At 51.4% G+C, this 14655-nt stretch overlaps 1 protein-coding gene across 1 annotated transcript in view; it reads right to left on the minus strand.

Moving 5' to 3' along the window:
* Window positions 1–839: 839 nt before the first annotated feature.
* The window catches only part of WNT3A (Wnt family member 3A), a 54720-nt gene continuing 40904 nt past the window's right edge, over window positions 840–14655 (minus strand). The window contains exons 3-4 of the mRNA XM_008151412.3: window positions 11374–11639; window positions 840–2590 (exon numbers count right to left, since the gene is read on the minus strand). Of these exons, the coding sequence (XP_008149634.1) occupies window positions 2111–2590; window positions 11374–11639 (746 nt within the window). The 3' untranslated portion in view covers window positions 840–2110. The remainder of the gene's footprint in view (window positions 2591–11373; window positions 11640–14655) is intronic.

Below are 14655 nucleotides of genomic sequence, written 5' to 3' on the forward strand. Positions count from 1 at the left end.
CAAGAGGCGGTGGTGGTGGTGAGGGGGTGGGCTCAGAAGGGCAGAGAAAGGGGCAGGGACCCTGCACCCAGCTTGGAGAAGCAAAGGTGTGGCCTTGGGAAAGCCCCCTTCTCCCTTCCAGTTTCCAGAGGCCCCACCCAGCACTGCCCTGCATAGGCCCCGTGAGGGAGGACCAGGGCAACTCCTGGGCCTCAGCTGGGCAAACCTCTGGTTGAAGGACTGTCTCTGGCCTCCCAGACAGGCTGGGCTCCTGGAACACCCTGTGGTGGGCCGCATTGGGGACCCCGCACAGAGGCCATGTCCCCAAACCCAGAGGGCGCGGCCACATAGCCAGCACTGCACCGTCAGCTGAGTGTCATGGGCATTTGGGGAAGTGGCTTTTGGATGTCCCACTGCTCCACTGACTTTCGTGGGGCCTCCACCCTGCTCCCTGCATTGCACCACCCCTGCAGCAGGCAGGCTTCCGCCTCCTCCCTGCACCGCACCGGAGCCTTCTGCCTGGGTCTAGTTCGCCTGCCCCAGACCTCAGCACCACTGGCTGTGTGCCCTCTTTCCCTTGGCATGGTGGTCCCTCTTTCTCCTGGAATTCTGGCCTCTGGAGGCCACCTCCAAGACCCCAGGAGTCTCCGAGGTGCATGCTGACTGCCTCCTCCCCTGGCCCATGGGTGTCTCCTGTTCCAGAGGTCACCACCGATCCAACCTCCATGCCTTGCCAACCCACCACCAGAAATCCAGCACAATCCACAGCGTTTGGTTGTTTCTGCTTTTTGTGTTTTTTTTTTTTTTTTTTTGTCTTTTACTTCCCCATTGTTTGAAACTCACAAGCTATGACTCAAATAATTTCTTTCATAGAAAGAAAAGGGAAAAAACAACAACACATCTGTTTGATTAGCTCCAGTGTATGGTGAATATAGCAGCATCAGAAATAAAATTAAAACCAAAAACACAAAATTCAAGGCAGAGGAAGGTCTTGTCCTCGGAGGCGTGCAGCCATCCCTCTCTGGCTGGCCTCCTCCCCCTGCCTGGGGACTGGGGGATGTTTCACAGTGGCAGAGTCTGAGTGAGAAGAGGCCTGGCCTGGGCATTGGCTGAGGGATCCAGAAGCCAGCACTTCCTGGGCTGGGTGGATTAGTCAGAAGGTGAGGCTGGCTGAGCAGCCAGCCACATGCTCCAGGACAGTGGCCAGTGTGGCAAGTCTGGCACACCACAGCTGCAGCAGGAGCCCCAGGGGATCAGTCCTAACTACCAGGGCTGCAAGGGGATACCACTCCTCTGGGGGCTGAGGGTCCTCTGCAGCCCCCAGGTGTGGCTCCTCCTACTAAAACCTCCCAAACAACCCAACCCTACCCCAAATAAGCTTCCAAGGCAGGATGATGGAGCTGGGGTGGTGCAGGCCAGCAGTCCTGGGCGGATGAGGAAGGTGGGGGAGGTGCTGAGGCCAAGAGGGAGGTAGGGTAGGGCTGGGACAGAAGGCGATGCTCCTCTCCTGTGGATGGGGTGCAGGTGAAAGACCTGAGGAAGGGAGGCGGAAGGGCTCCACAGTGGGCTGTCGCAGCCAGGGCTTGGGCGACAGCAGTAACAGTCCCTGGAAGAGAGCCTGATGTCTGATTGCCTCACACATGACAGCCCGGGCAGAGCCAGGTTTCAGGGCCCAGCCTCCTGCTCGCCTCTGCCGCCAGGCCGCTCCTTCCCCCAGGCCCAGCTGGTTCGTGGGGCTCTGCAAGGCGTGGGCTCTCTCCGTGGGATTGGTTGGGAGCGCTGGCAGATGTCAGGCCTTTCCAGAGCGCCAGACTTCAGAGGAAGAGGCTGGGGGACGGGGGTCTCGGCCGCTGTTTGTCAGGACAGCTGCTCTACATAGAAGAGTTGGGTTGGATGGAACCTTACAAATGGGCTGCTAGGACGAGGTGGCAGGGCGGAATTCCCCGCAAGGGAGCTGGGTCCCCAGAGAAGACCCCGCCCGCATCCAAAAGCCTCAGCCCCAGAGCCCCGCCCCAGCCGGGAGGAGCTCCGAACCTGTCGGGAAGAACCGCCAGCTACTCTGGCCGCACGCGGGCTCCATCAGAGGACCCCGCCCCGTCCGGGAGGGGCCGGCCCCGAGCCCGGCGCGCCCCTACTTGCAGGTGTGCACGTCGTAGACGCGCGCGCACTCCTGGCAGCTCACGTAGCAGCACCAGTGGAACACGCAGAGGCACTTCTCCCGGCGCCGCTCCGCGCGCGCGTTGTGGCCCCGGCCGCAGCACAGCAGGTCGCAGCCGTCGATGCCCGGCGAGCTCACGTTGCAGGTGCGGTCGCGCGTGCCGAAGGAGCCGGTCTCGCGGTTCGGCTCGCAGAAGTTGGGCGAGGCCTCGTAGTAGACCAGGTCGCGCTCCGTGGGCACCTTGAAGTAGGTGTAGCGCGGCCGCAGCGTCTCCACCCAGCCGCGCGACTCGCGGTGCTTCTCCACCACCATCTCCGAGGCGCTGTCGTACTTGTCCTTCAGGAAGTCGCCGACGGCGCGGAAGTCGGGCTGCGACCACCAGCAGGTCTTCACCTCGCAGCTGCCCGACAGCCCGTGGCACTTGCACTTGAGGTGCATGTGACTTGCGATGGCCTGCAGGAGCGCGGGCGGGGGCGTCAGGGCCCTCGCTCAGCGCAGGTGCGTCTGCGCGGGACAGTCTCCCAGGACCCTGCTCCTGTCCTGCGGCCCCCGCCCCAGGCTCCCGGGCAAACCCAGCCCACCTGCCTGCTCCATAAGGCGCCTGGGGCTCCCAGGCGGAGCAGGTGCCCGCTCCATGGGCCTGCAGTGCCATTCCCTTCTATGAGCTCCCGTGGCCGACCGAGATCCCGCAGAGTGCGGGGTGGAAGTGGGGTAGAGTAGGGGGGGCAGGGCCCAGGAGCCTCCCTGCTCTCTCCTAGGCTGGGTCTAAGTCTTGGGCGTCTATGACAGAGTGAAGGAAGGCCGGGGCTGTAACGTGGTGATGTAAGTGCGGACAGGAAGAAGGAAGGCGTTAATTCTGACCTGGAGAACCCATGATCAAGGCCCAGAGGTGTATGGGAGCTACCTGAGTGTGGGTAACGGGGGTGGCTTGCATTGGGCATCTTCAGGGCCCAGGAAGCTGGGTTCTTGGACTGTAGGGGGTTGGGAAGAGGAGCGAGGCAGTGCAGGGCACCAAGTTGTGGGGGTCTGGGGGGCCTGAGGGTGGACAACCGGGCCGGGTCTGGCAAAGTGGTGTGTGTGTTTCTTCCTGTGGGAACCCCAGGTTCTCTTTGGGGAAAGAGGTGAAGGTGGGTGACTTCATCAGACCTAAGGTTGCCTTGCCCACTGTGGTGGTCACCACCTCCCATGAGCCCCGGAGGCGGGGCTGGTCCAAACGGAGAAGTGCTGGGAGTGCAGACCATACACTGGTTTGCTGTAAGTCCTCAGACTTTGTACAAGAAGAGGATGTAAAATATCTCATGCATGATTTTAATATTGATTGCATTACTGAAACGACAGCATGTTGGGTATAGTGGGTTAAATAAAATTTGGTATTAAAATGAATGTCCGCTGTTTTCTTTTAATATGTGGCTACTAGAAAATTTGGTACACATGGCACTCCCACTGGATGATGCTGGGCTAAGGCTTCAGTGGGCTCTGCATCCGGATCCTTCCCGGTTCCATCCCCATCTCCCTGCTGTTTCAGCTCTTCCCTGGCATACCGGCCCTTTCCCTGGGCATCTGTGAGTTGCCCCCACACCAGTTCATTTCTGTCTAATCTCCACCCTCTTCCCTTCTGTGGCCAAGCTTTTCCAAACAGGAGCAGCTGCTTCCCCCTCTGCATCCTCAGTCTCTTGTTTTAGTTTGACTTTATCAAAGTTATATATGTATGTACTTGAAAGCAGCGGTCGCCAACCTTTCGGCCCTCACGTACCACCAGTGGTTCGTGGACCACCTGTTGGCGACCACTGTTTTAAAAAGCCCAATAATTCCCGAAATGTGTTAAGAAATACAGGAACCATGGCCAGGTAGCTCAGTTGATTAGAGCATCATCCCCATACACCAAAGATTCGGGTTTGATCCCCTGTATCTGATCACTCAGTGTGTGTGTTTGTGTGTGTGTGTGTGTATATATATATATATATATATATATATATATATATATATATATATATATTATATTAGAGGCCTGGTGCATGAATTCATGCATGGGTGGGGTTCGGCTAGCCTGGCCAGGGGGAGGAGACATGGGTGGTTGGCCGGCCTGCCTGCTGGTTGAACTGGTCAAGGGGACAATTTGCATATTAGCCTTTTATTATATAGGATATACACTGAGTGGCCAGATTATTATGTGTTCAGAGATCATAATAATCTGGCCACTCAGTGTATAAGAATTGACCAATATTCTATAAATAAGTGGAACAACAAATCTCTCTCTCTCTTTCTCTCTCAAATAAAAACACACACAGGAGTTCTGCGCCCATTCTCACTCAGACTTTCCTGACCATCCAAGGTAGTGCTGTGTGCCTCTCACAAACCTTGTGTTTGGCATTGTCTCTGGACCTCTCACCCCTGCCCCCGCCACTCTGATGCACATTTCCATCCTCTTCCTGCTTTAAGAACTAGAACATATTTCTAGGTGGATCAATATTTAGTGCTGATGGTATTGGGATTGTTGAATGTCATATTCAGTTGAGCCATGTGATATGGTACGATTACTTTTCCTTTCCTACAAGATGTTTTGTTGTTACTTTTTGAATATATGTCTCATGAATTCAGCCTCAAGCGCTCCCTTAATTGTCTAAGTATCTTCTTCAAGACATTTAAACACACCAGGTGTCCTATCTATTTCATCTTGGAGACAGCTTGTTGAGAGGTCTTCTGGTCAATTTTAGGAAATGTGCTTGTCTAGGAAACAAATCTTTTCTACTTGAAAAGTTGAAAAATGGTTTAAGTAAATTTCTTGGCTAAAAGAGCGCCCCTGCCCCCCCTCCGCCCCTCAGAATTCTGAGAGTACTGCTCCATCTTATTCTGTCATTTGTATTTTCTTGGAAACTCTGATACCATCCTGGCTCTGATACTTGACGTGAACTCGACCTTTTCCTGGGCAGCTTGGGGGGCCATGTCTGTGCTGTCAGCTTGGTGTGGGTCTCCCTTTCTTGTTTCAGTCACTTCCTGGGTCTGTGTGGGATGAAACCCGTGATCTCTAGCCCCAGAACCTTCCTGCCTTATTTCTGTGCCAACTTCCTCCTTTTCAGGTTCATCACTGTCTCTCGTGGACAGAGCCTCCATATTTTCTGTTCTTTCCTAGTCTCCATCTCTGTCTTTTTCCCCTCTGCTTTGTGGACAAGAATCTTAACTATCTACCAACCTTTCTGCTGAGAGTTTTGTTTCTGCTGTCCTATTTTTAATTTCTACGACCTCTTCCCCCACCCCCAATGTTCTCTTAACATCCTGTTCCAATTTCATGGGTAAGTATGTTTTCTCAGCTCTCTGGGACAGTGATAGTTTTTGAAGTTTTCTTCTCTCTTTACAACATCTCTTTTCCATGAGTTTGGATCTTGTTTCTTTGTTTTGGTCTTTACCTTTGTGATTGCTGGAGGCCTCCTTGGGTGTCTGAGAGTCCTTGGTTGTCGGTTTATATTTAAGAGCAGGCCACTAGCCCTGGCCGGTTTGGCTCAGTGGACAGAGCGTCAGCCTGTGGACTGAAGGGTCCCAGGTTCAATTTGGGTCAAGGGCACATGCCCAGGTTACTGGCTGGATTCCCAGTAGGGGGCGTGCAGGAGGCAGCCAACAATGATTCTGTCATCATTGATGTTTCTGTCTCTCTCTCCCTCTCCCTTCCTCTCTGAAATCAATAAAAATATATTTTAAAAAAGAGTGGAAAAGGCAAAAAATAAAATAAAATAAAACCAGGCCACTGAAAATCTTGTTGGAAGCTCCTGTGCTTGGGGGGGGGAGGGTGGGGGGCGGGGAGGAGGGACTTGCCAACTTGAGCCCCAGCCCCAGCGTGACTTGGCCACGTTGTTTCATTGGAGAAGTTAAGTCTCTTCTCCTGGGTTCCTCTGATTTCTAGGGCAGAACTCTCCGTTCTCCTGCCTGTGGGTGACCAAGCCTCAGTGCAGCATTAGGAGGTTAGGAAGAGAAATGCACACTTAGATATACTATTTTCACGTGGGTGGCCTTGCTCTTAGCTGTGCTTGGGTTCCACAGGCCAGACAACCCCTGCTTTACCCTTTTTGGAAAATAAGTTTGCAGATTTCTGGTAAAGGAGGGGTGTTGTCTGGGTGTAGGGAGTTGGACAGAAGAGCTGGTGGGTTAAAAAGTGCTTTTAACATAGACTTTCAACCAGTCTTCCTGTTTTCAGCCCCGTATTTACTTCTGTTTCTCAAGACACCTGATACTAGTAATTCCTGAGTTGTTGCTCAGATTTCGCCTCTGCTGGCTTAAGACTCAGCTTTCTTGGGCCTTCTAAGACATTGAATATTCATCTATCTGCTTTTTAGCTTTCAAACTTTCGTTGCCATTGTCACTTCTTCTGTTTTTCATGTTTTCAGGAGCCTTATTTATGTTAAAATTCATTCATTGTCATTTTAGTGGGTGTTTAGGAGATTGCTGAGGGAAAAGCTTGTGTTTGCTTTGTTGTATTTAACTGGAATCCCTCAATCATTCTTCAGTTCTACAATTTTTATGTGATTCTTTCACAAATCTACTATATTATTTTTATAGTTTCTAGTTCCCTGCTGAAATGTTCAACCTTGCATTTTAGCTGTATGAATGTGAGCATTTTTTATAATTACTAATCTTACGTTATTGATGAGAAAACGGAGGCTTCAGAAGGGTTAAGTAACTTTCCCAAAGTGATACACTATTAAATGAAGGGTTAATATTTGAATCCATATCAGGTTTCCTCCCAAAACCAAGTCTCTAGTATATTCCTATGCTATTTCTGAAAGGGTACATTTTTGTTTTCTTTTTTAAAAATAAAGTTTTTATTGTTGATAGTATCACAGATATCTCTACTCTCCCCCCCTTTACTTCCATCCTGCCAGTCCCTACCCCGCCATGTCTGCCCTACCTTATTGCCTGTGTCCATGGGCTATGCCTATCTATCTATATAAACCCTAATATGTGAATAGACTGAACGGTGGAACAACCAAACAACCAGTCGCTATGACGTGCGCTGACCACCAGGGGGTGCACACGAAACATGGCAGGCGTTGGCTGTGGTGGAATGGTGGAGCAGGTGAGCAGGGGCGCCAGACCAAGGTGGGGTGCTGGTTGCTGTCATTGGGGCGAGCCTCTGGTGGTTACTGAAAATTTTTTGCTCCCGCGGTCCTGCCTGGTGCTTGCATCTGCTGCTGGCGCCAGCCCTGCTTGCACCCGCTGCTGGCACCCAGCACAGGCCCCAATCGCTCAGCACCGTCAGTGGGTGCAAGCAGCGGCTGCCAGCCCCCATTGCCCCTCAGGGTTTTTCCACCTCCCCCTGCTCCTGAGGGGTGATTGGAGCTGGCAGCCGCCTCTTGCACCTGCAGCTGGAGCCAGAGCTGCCACTCATACTCATTGCCGGTGCCTGGCGCCGGTCCTGATCGCCCCTGAGGGCTTCTTCACCTCCCCTTGCTCCTGAGGGGCAATTGGGGCAGTAGCTGATGGCATCGGCCCTGCTCGCACCTGCTGATGGCATTGGCCCTGCTCGCACCTGCTGCTGGTGCCGGCCCCAATCGTTCTGTGCTGTCAGTGGTGTGAGTGGGGCCAGCACCATCAGTGTGTGGGAGCGGCGGTGGTGGGAGCAGGGTTGCCAGCAGACAGGGGACCGGGGGCCCCAGTGGGAGGGACCTGGTGGGGGCATGGAGGATGGGCCGAGATCCGCCCCTGTGCCCACCACAGCCTTGCGGCCCACAGTTCCTTTCAAGGTGCACGAATTTGTGCACTGGGCCCCTAGTAAGTATATAAACTCTTTAGCTTATCTCTTCTCATCTTCCCAACCCCACATCGATGTATGTCAGTCTGTTCCATGCCTCCCTGCTTCGGGTCTTATTTTGTTGGTCAATTCATTCTGCTCATTAGATTCCACAAATTAGTGAGATCATGTGATATTTGTCTTTCTCAGTTTGGCTTATTTCACTTAGCATAATATTTTCCAGGTCCATCCATGCTGTCCCAAAGGGTAAGAGATCCCTCTTTTTTTATAGCTGCATAGTATTCCATTGTGTATATGTCCCACAGCTTTTTTATCCATTCATTTACTGATGGGAACTTGGGCTGTTTCAAAATCTTAGCTATTGTAAATAATGCTGCTATGAACATATGGGTGCATATATTCTTTCTGACTGGAGTTTTTGGGTTTTTAGGATATATTCCCAGGAGTAGGATTGCTGGGTCAAATGGCAGTTGCATATTTTTTGAGGAAACTCCATACTTTTTCCCATAATGGTTGCACCAGTCTGCATTCCCACTAGCAGTGTACTAGGGTTCCCTTTTCTCCACATTTTTGCCAGCATTTGTCATTTGTTGATTTTTTTATGATAGCCATTCTGACAGGTGTCAGGTGATAGCTCATTGTGGTTTTAATTTGCATTTCTCTGACGATTACTGACTTTGAGCATTTTTTCATGTGTCTCTTGGCCATTTGTATGTCCTCTTTGGAGAAATGTCTATTCAGGTCTTCTGTCCATTTTTAAAATGGATTGTTTGTCTTCCTTTTGTGAGTTGTATGAGTACTTTATATATTTTGAATATTAACCCTTTATCAGATGTATCATTGGCAAATATGTTCTCCCATACAGTGGGCTCCCTTTTCATTTTGATGGTGGTTTCTTTTGCTGTGCGGAAGTTTTTTATTTATTTTGATGCAGTCCCATTTGTTTATTTTCTCCTCAGTTTCCTTTGCCCTAGGAGATGTATCTGTAAACGTATTGTTACATGAAATGTCTGAGATGTTACTGCCTATGTTCTCCTCTAATATTTTTATGGTTTCATGCCTTACATTTAAGTCCTTTATCCATCTTGAGTTTATTCTTGTGTATGGTGTAATTGGCGGTCTAATTTCATCTTTTTGCATGTGTCTGTGCAGTGAACATATATATTTTTTTATAATCCATGTCTAATCATTCTAGTATTTAGAGTCCTGTTCCTGTTTTTTTCTCTCTCCTGATGACCACTTATCCATTGTGTCATCAGCTCATGTGACAGGTTATCCTTATTCATGTGGACAGTGTGTTGGAAAATTATTTGTAGAAACAATGTTCAGCCTAGCTCAAGTCTGCACATATGCACAACAGCTGGTCTGCTTCTGGCTTACCTTTACTTCCAGGGTCCTAAACTGGGCAGTGATTTCCTGGAGAGACGACCCTTCGTAGGTCCGTTAACTCTGTGAGGCCGAGGGAAGTGCAGCTTAGTGCTTGCACTTGCTTCCACATCAGCAAATGACGCTTGGACAAAAGCTACCCCAGGTACCAGACTCAGAGTCCTGTCTTTTGGACCTGGGACTGCTAATTCCTCACTCTATGGTTAGTTTAGTTATGTGACATTTAAAAACTATTTTATGGAAGTGTATTATACAAAAATGTATATATGTCATAATCTAAAACATGACAAAATTTCACAAATCACCAGGTCCTCAGAAACTCCCATCATGCTCTTTTCCAGTGGTTGTCCTCCCCCTTTTCAGGGCACTGATTCTGACAAATTTTCCCTGATGACTAATGATATTGAACACCTTTTCATATACTTATTGGCCATTCCTATATTTTCTTTTGTGAAGTGGCTTTACTTTGTTTTAGCCAACTTTTTTATTGGGTTATCTGTCTTTTTAAAAAATTAATTTGTAGAGTTTCATATATTTTTGGAGATATTATTTCCTCCTGTGTGGGTTGTGTTTTTAGTTTCATGTTGTGTCTTTTATAAATAGTTGTTTCTTTAAAAAATTTTTGTTTTAATTCTCACCTGAGAATATTTTTCCATTGATTTTTAGAGAGAGTGGAAGTGAGAGGGAGCGACAGAGAGAAATATCGATGTGGGACACATCGATTGGTTGCCTCCTGCTCACGCCTACAACCAAGGTATGTGCCCTTGGCTGGAATTGAACCTGGGACCCTTCAGTCCACAGGCCAATGCTCTATCCACTGAGCCAAACTGGCTAGGGCTGAATAGACATTCTTAATTTAAATACGGTCCACATTTTTATACTTTTCTTTGACCTACTTAAGAAATCTCTGCCTAAGATGTCTCCTAGGTTTTCTTCTAAGCATTTTTTGGGTTCGTTTTAACTTTCCCATTTGGATTTGTAATTACATTTATATATGGTGTGAGGTAGGGGTCAAGATTATTTTTTCCATATTGTGATTCAATGGACTGAGCACATTTATTGAAAAGCCCATTTCCCCTTCTGCACTGCTTTACCTCCCCTCAGATAGATCAGGTGACTGTACACAGGTGAGCATTCTTTACTTTTAGCAGGGTGCCTTTTGTATCCCATCCTGCGTTTATACTGTCTTCAGCAGGAAGATGAGACTGACTCACCTAGTCCCCGTTGTTGGAAGTTGAGTGTCCCCGTTCACTCTTCAGCCCTCTGCAATCCCCTGGTTCCACTGGGCAAAGCCAGTGCCATCTTTGTGTTGCTAAATCTACTGGACACCTGTAGGTCCTTACACAGTCCCTGTTATCAGCAGTCAGTCCTCTATCAGTTTCCCACTGAACTTCTGACCCAGTCCTTTTTAGCAGGGCTCACAAAGCCCTCAAAGCTTGATCCATCAGCTTCTCCATCTCCCAAATTCTCCTTCTCCTTCCGTTTTCCATATTCTACCCAGACTAACTCATGTGCAGCCTTACCCTGGGCTGCCCGGAGGCTCTCCTGGCCTCCTCCCAGCTAGATAACTGCCATTACTCTGCATTTCTCCGCTCACTGTCTTTGACAGCAGAAGTCTTTTTTTTTGAGACTCCAGCCTGGTCTGGACCGTCCTCTGAGCCAATTCACCCTATGTGTATGCATTCCCTCATAGAACTTCCAGACTGTGCTATAGCCGCATCTCTTTGGCTGTGTAGGAGCTCCTGCAAGGCAGGCCTTTATCCCATCCCTCCTTTCTTGTGACCCCAACTCCAGAAGTGGACCTACCATTCTGTGGGAATACCCAGACCCTTGTGGAGCAATTGGACGGGACTGTGTTTCAGACCAGGCCACACCTCTCAAGGGACCAGGGGTGTGCTCTGAGGGTCCCCTGGAACATCCCCAGGGCACAGAGGGCCATGTTCAGAGACCCCTCCCCAATGCACAGGACAGTGGTCAGAGGGCGCCCTGGTGCACCCTCAGACACACAGGGCCATGGTCAAAGACACTGCCCCAGTCCCCGAGGATACCCAGGGCAGTGGTCAGAGGGCCCCCAGATGCACGGCTAGGACACACAGGGTTGTGGACTTACCTGGCGCCCAGCCTCATTGTTGTGGCGGTTCATCGCAGAGCGGGCGTCAGGCCTATTCTCTCTCGCGTCCGCGAACTCCCGAGACACCATCCCACCAAACTCGATGTCCTCGCTGCAGCCACCCCATTTCCAGCCGTGGCCTGGCGAGCCCTGGTGACGGCTGCTGCATCCGCAGATGGCAGCGGAGCCCTCGGCGCAGGAGCGTGTCACTGCGAAGGCCACTCCGGCGGAGGCAATGGCGTGCACGAAGGCGGACTCCCGGGTGGCTGTGGAGAGAGGCGTGAGGTGGGCAGGGCTGGGGGGAGAGGGTGCTTGTCCCCAGAGGACCCAAGGAAGAGAGGGAGAGCTTCCCCAGGGAAAGCCCACCAAGGGCCAAGGAACCCAAGAAGTGATGCAAAGGGCACTGGTTGTGGGGAAGTGTAGGGACGTGAGCACCCTGCAAGCTGCTGGCTGGAGGGAAATGGGAGCGCCCCTTCCAAAGCGGTTTGTCAGCTTCTAGAAAACATACTCCTGCCGCCTGCCCCAGCCATCACCCAGGTATTTCCCCTGGAGGAAGCCTGCATGGACACAAAGACCAGGAGCAAATGTCAGGGCCGCTCCATCTGTAACAGCCCCAAACCGGCAGCTCCCAAATGTCTGAGAGGGGAATGGATGAACAGCTATGGCCTAGGATAAGTAAGTCCTGTGATCGGATGGATATACAGGGTGGTGACTGCACTGTACACCTGGAAGTTGCTAAGAATACATCTTGTGTTATCACCACACACAAAAAATAGTAACTGTATGAGGTGATGGATGTTAACTACACTTATTGTGGAGATCATTTCACAATATACAGTATATCAAATCATCATGCTGTACACCTACAACTAATACAATATACACTGAGTGGCCAGATTATTATGATCTCTGAATGCACAATAATCTGGCCACTCAGTGTGAATATATATATTAGAGGCCCGGTGCATGAATTTGTGCATGGGTGGGGTCCGGCCAGCCTGGCCAGGGGGAGTGGACATGGGTGGTTGGCCGGCCTGCCTGCTGGTCGAACTCCTGGTAGAGGGGACAATGTGCATATTAGCCTTTTATTATATAGGATATACACTGAGTGGCCAGATTATTATGCATTCAGAGATCATAATAATCTGGCCTCTCAGTGTATATGTCAATTATACCTTCATAAAAAACTGGCATTTGCATAAAGGGGAGTTTTATTTAGCAGTAATTGGAAAAAGAGCATGATGCTTCTCAAAATAATCATGCTGACTGAACCAAGGCCACTGGACAGCCCTGGGGTCGGCTCCCCCTGCCCAGACCTCCCAGTAGGAGCTCCCAGCAGCCCGATGACCTGCCCAGAGTGTGGCTCTGGCCCACATGCTGCCGTTCTGCCTGCACATCTTTCCCCTCCTTCACCCGGCTCTAGGTGCTGCAAGGACCACAGGCCCCCAGTGCACGCTCACCCTGTGCAGGCTCCACACGCTCAGGCCTGGGGATGCCCAACGGCTGCCTGACACCTGCCCCAGGACGGCCTCCAGGCCTCTGCTAACCCAGAGGCTGATATTGGGCCCCTGCATGCAGCCTCTTGGAAACTGAGTCAGAGGGAGTGACATTAGTTTTGCAGAGGGGCAGTGGGGGAGGGCTGGAGCGTGGGAAGAGGAAACTCGCCAGGCAACGGTATCAGACAGGTATATGCGGCTGTTCAGGGAGGCCCCCTGGACCTTGCTGGGTAGGGGTGGCCTAAGCCTGCCCCTGGTAGACAGAGCCTTGAAGATGGTCTTGAAAGACAGATAGGAAGCAGACAGAGAGAAAGCAGAGGGCAGGGGTATTCTGCTGGGCTGGCAGGACCAGAGGGAAGTGCAGGGCATGTGGGGGGTGGGGCACCTGGCATCCCCAAGCAGGACTTTTCCTGAGGGCATGAATGCATTGCCTCCTGGGTGTGTGTAAACATTCTGATGGGCTCTGGGTTCAGGATGAGGGAGTGGGGCTGCCCTGGGTCCCCAGGTCACCATGGCACAGCAGGTGCTGTTTGCTAAGCCCTGCTGGAGAAACCAACAGCGGGGAGGCAGATGGCCCCCTGGAGCGTACCTGCACCCAGCAGGAATTAAAAACACAGTGAAAGAACTCTCAGGGCTTTGGAGCCCAGCAGGCCAGGCTGAACCCTGGCTTGGCTCTGATGGCTGGTGTGCCGTAGGTGTCTCTGCTGCCCTCATGTGGGATCCTGCACCCCACCTTTCTTGGCTCTGGCTCCTGTCTCTCCTCAGGTCTTGGGTGGAGAGATGTGGGAACAGGACTGATCAGGGCACCGGGTGAGTGCCCCGTTGTGCTCCCCCGAGCTCCTCCCGGGCAGAGGCCCAGGCAGGCCTGGATCCTGCTGAGCTCCCAATGGCTATAGGTGAGAAATGGTGGAGGGTGCTGTTGCCTCCTCACCCCGCCTCAATGCCCAGGGGGCTTTTGTTCTGGGAGGGATATGGGTAGATGGGCTCCATCCTGGGGAGTAAGCAGAGGTTTCAGGCTGCTTCCAGGTTCGCAGCCGAGCATGGGTGCCCTAACCCCCGTGAATGCACACACTCAGACTCCCCCACCCAGCTTCATTCACATCCACACACACCTGTTCCCAAAAAGTGAACATTTCCTCGGGTACCGAGAGGACGTGCCCTCTGCATTGGCCTCCCACTGGCCATCTAGCCCCACTTGCACTTTTGCTTTTGGTGATTCTTTCCATAGATTTCCAACACTTTCTGACAGCCGTGTGCAGGCTCTGGACGCCCGTGTCCTCCCTGGGCTCTGAACTGAGCAGGCCTGGTCTCTCCCTGCTTTTGGGGAGCTCTGGGCCACACCCCCAGCCATAAGCCCCCAAAGGCCTCCTACTGCCACTTGGGACCGCCCCAAACTGAAAGCTGCTCTGGTCTCGGGGGCCCAGACCTATCCTGCTCACCCAGCCTTTCCCTAGGAGTCCAGCCCTCAGCATCTCCCACCAGGACCTGAAGGAGCTCCTGGTTGGAACCTGCACCCTCAGCCTCCAGCTTCTTCCCTGATCCATATGTACCACACACACAGACACAGGGATGTACACACACACACACACACACACACACATGCATACACACATACATGACAAGCACACCCACACACACCCGTAAACACACGCTCACACACATAAGTGTATACACACATGTAACACACATGCACACACATAGACAGTTCCTACACACAGACACATAGAAACACATATAGATACACAGAAACACAGAGGCATACACAAACGCATGCACATACATACAC

The sequence above is a fragment of the Eptesicus fuscus genome, chromosome 6 (assembly GCF_027574615.1).
Source record: "Eptesicus fuscus isolate TK198812 chromosome 6, DD_ASM_mEF_20220401, whole genome shotgun sequence".
Lineage (NCBI taxonomy): Eukaryota > Metazoa > Chordata > Mammalia > Chiroptera > Vespertilionidae > Eptesicus > Eptesicus fuscus.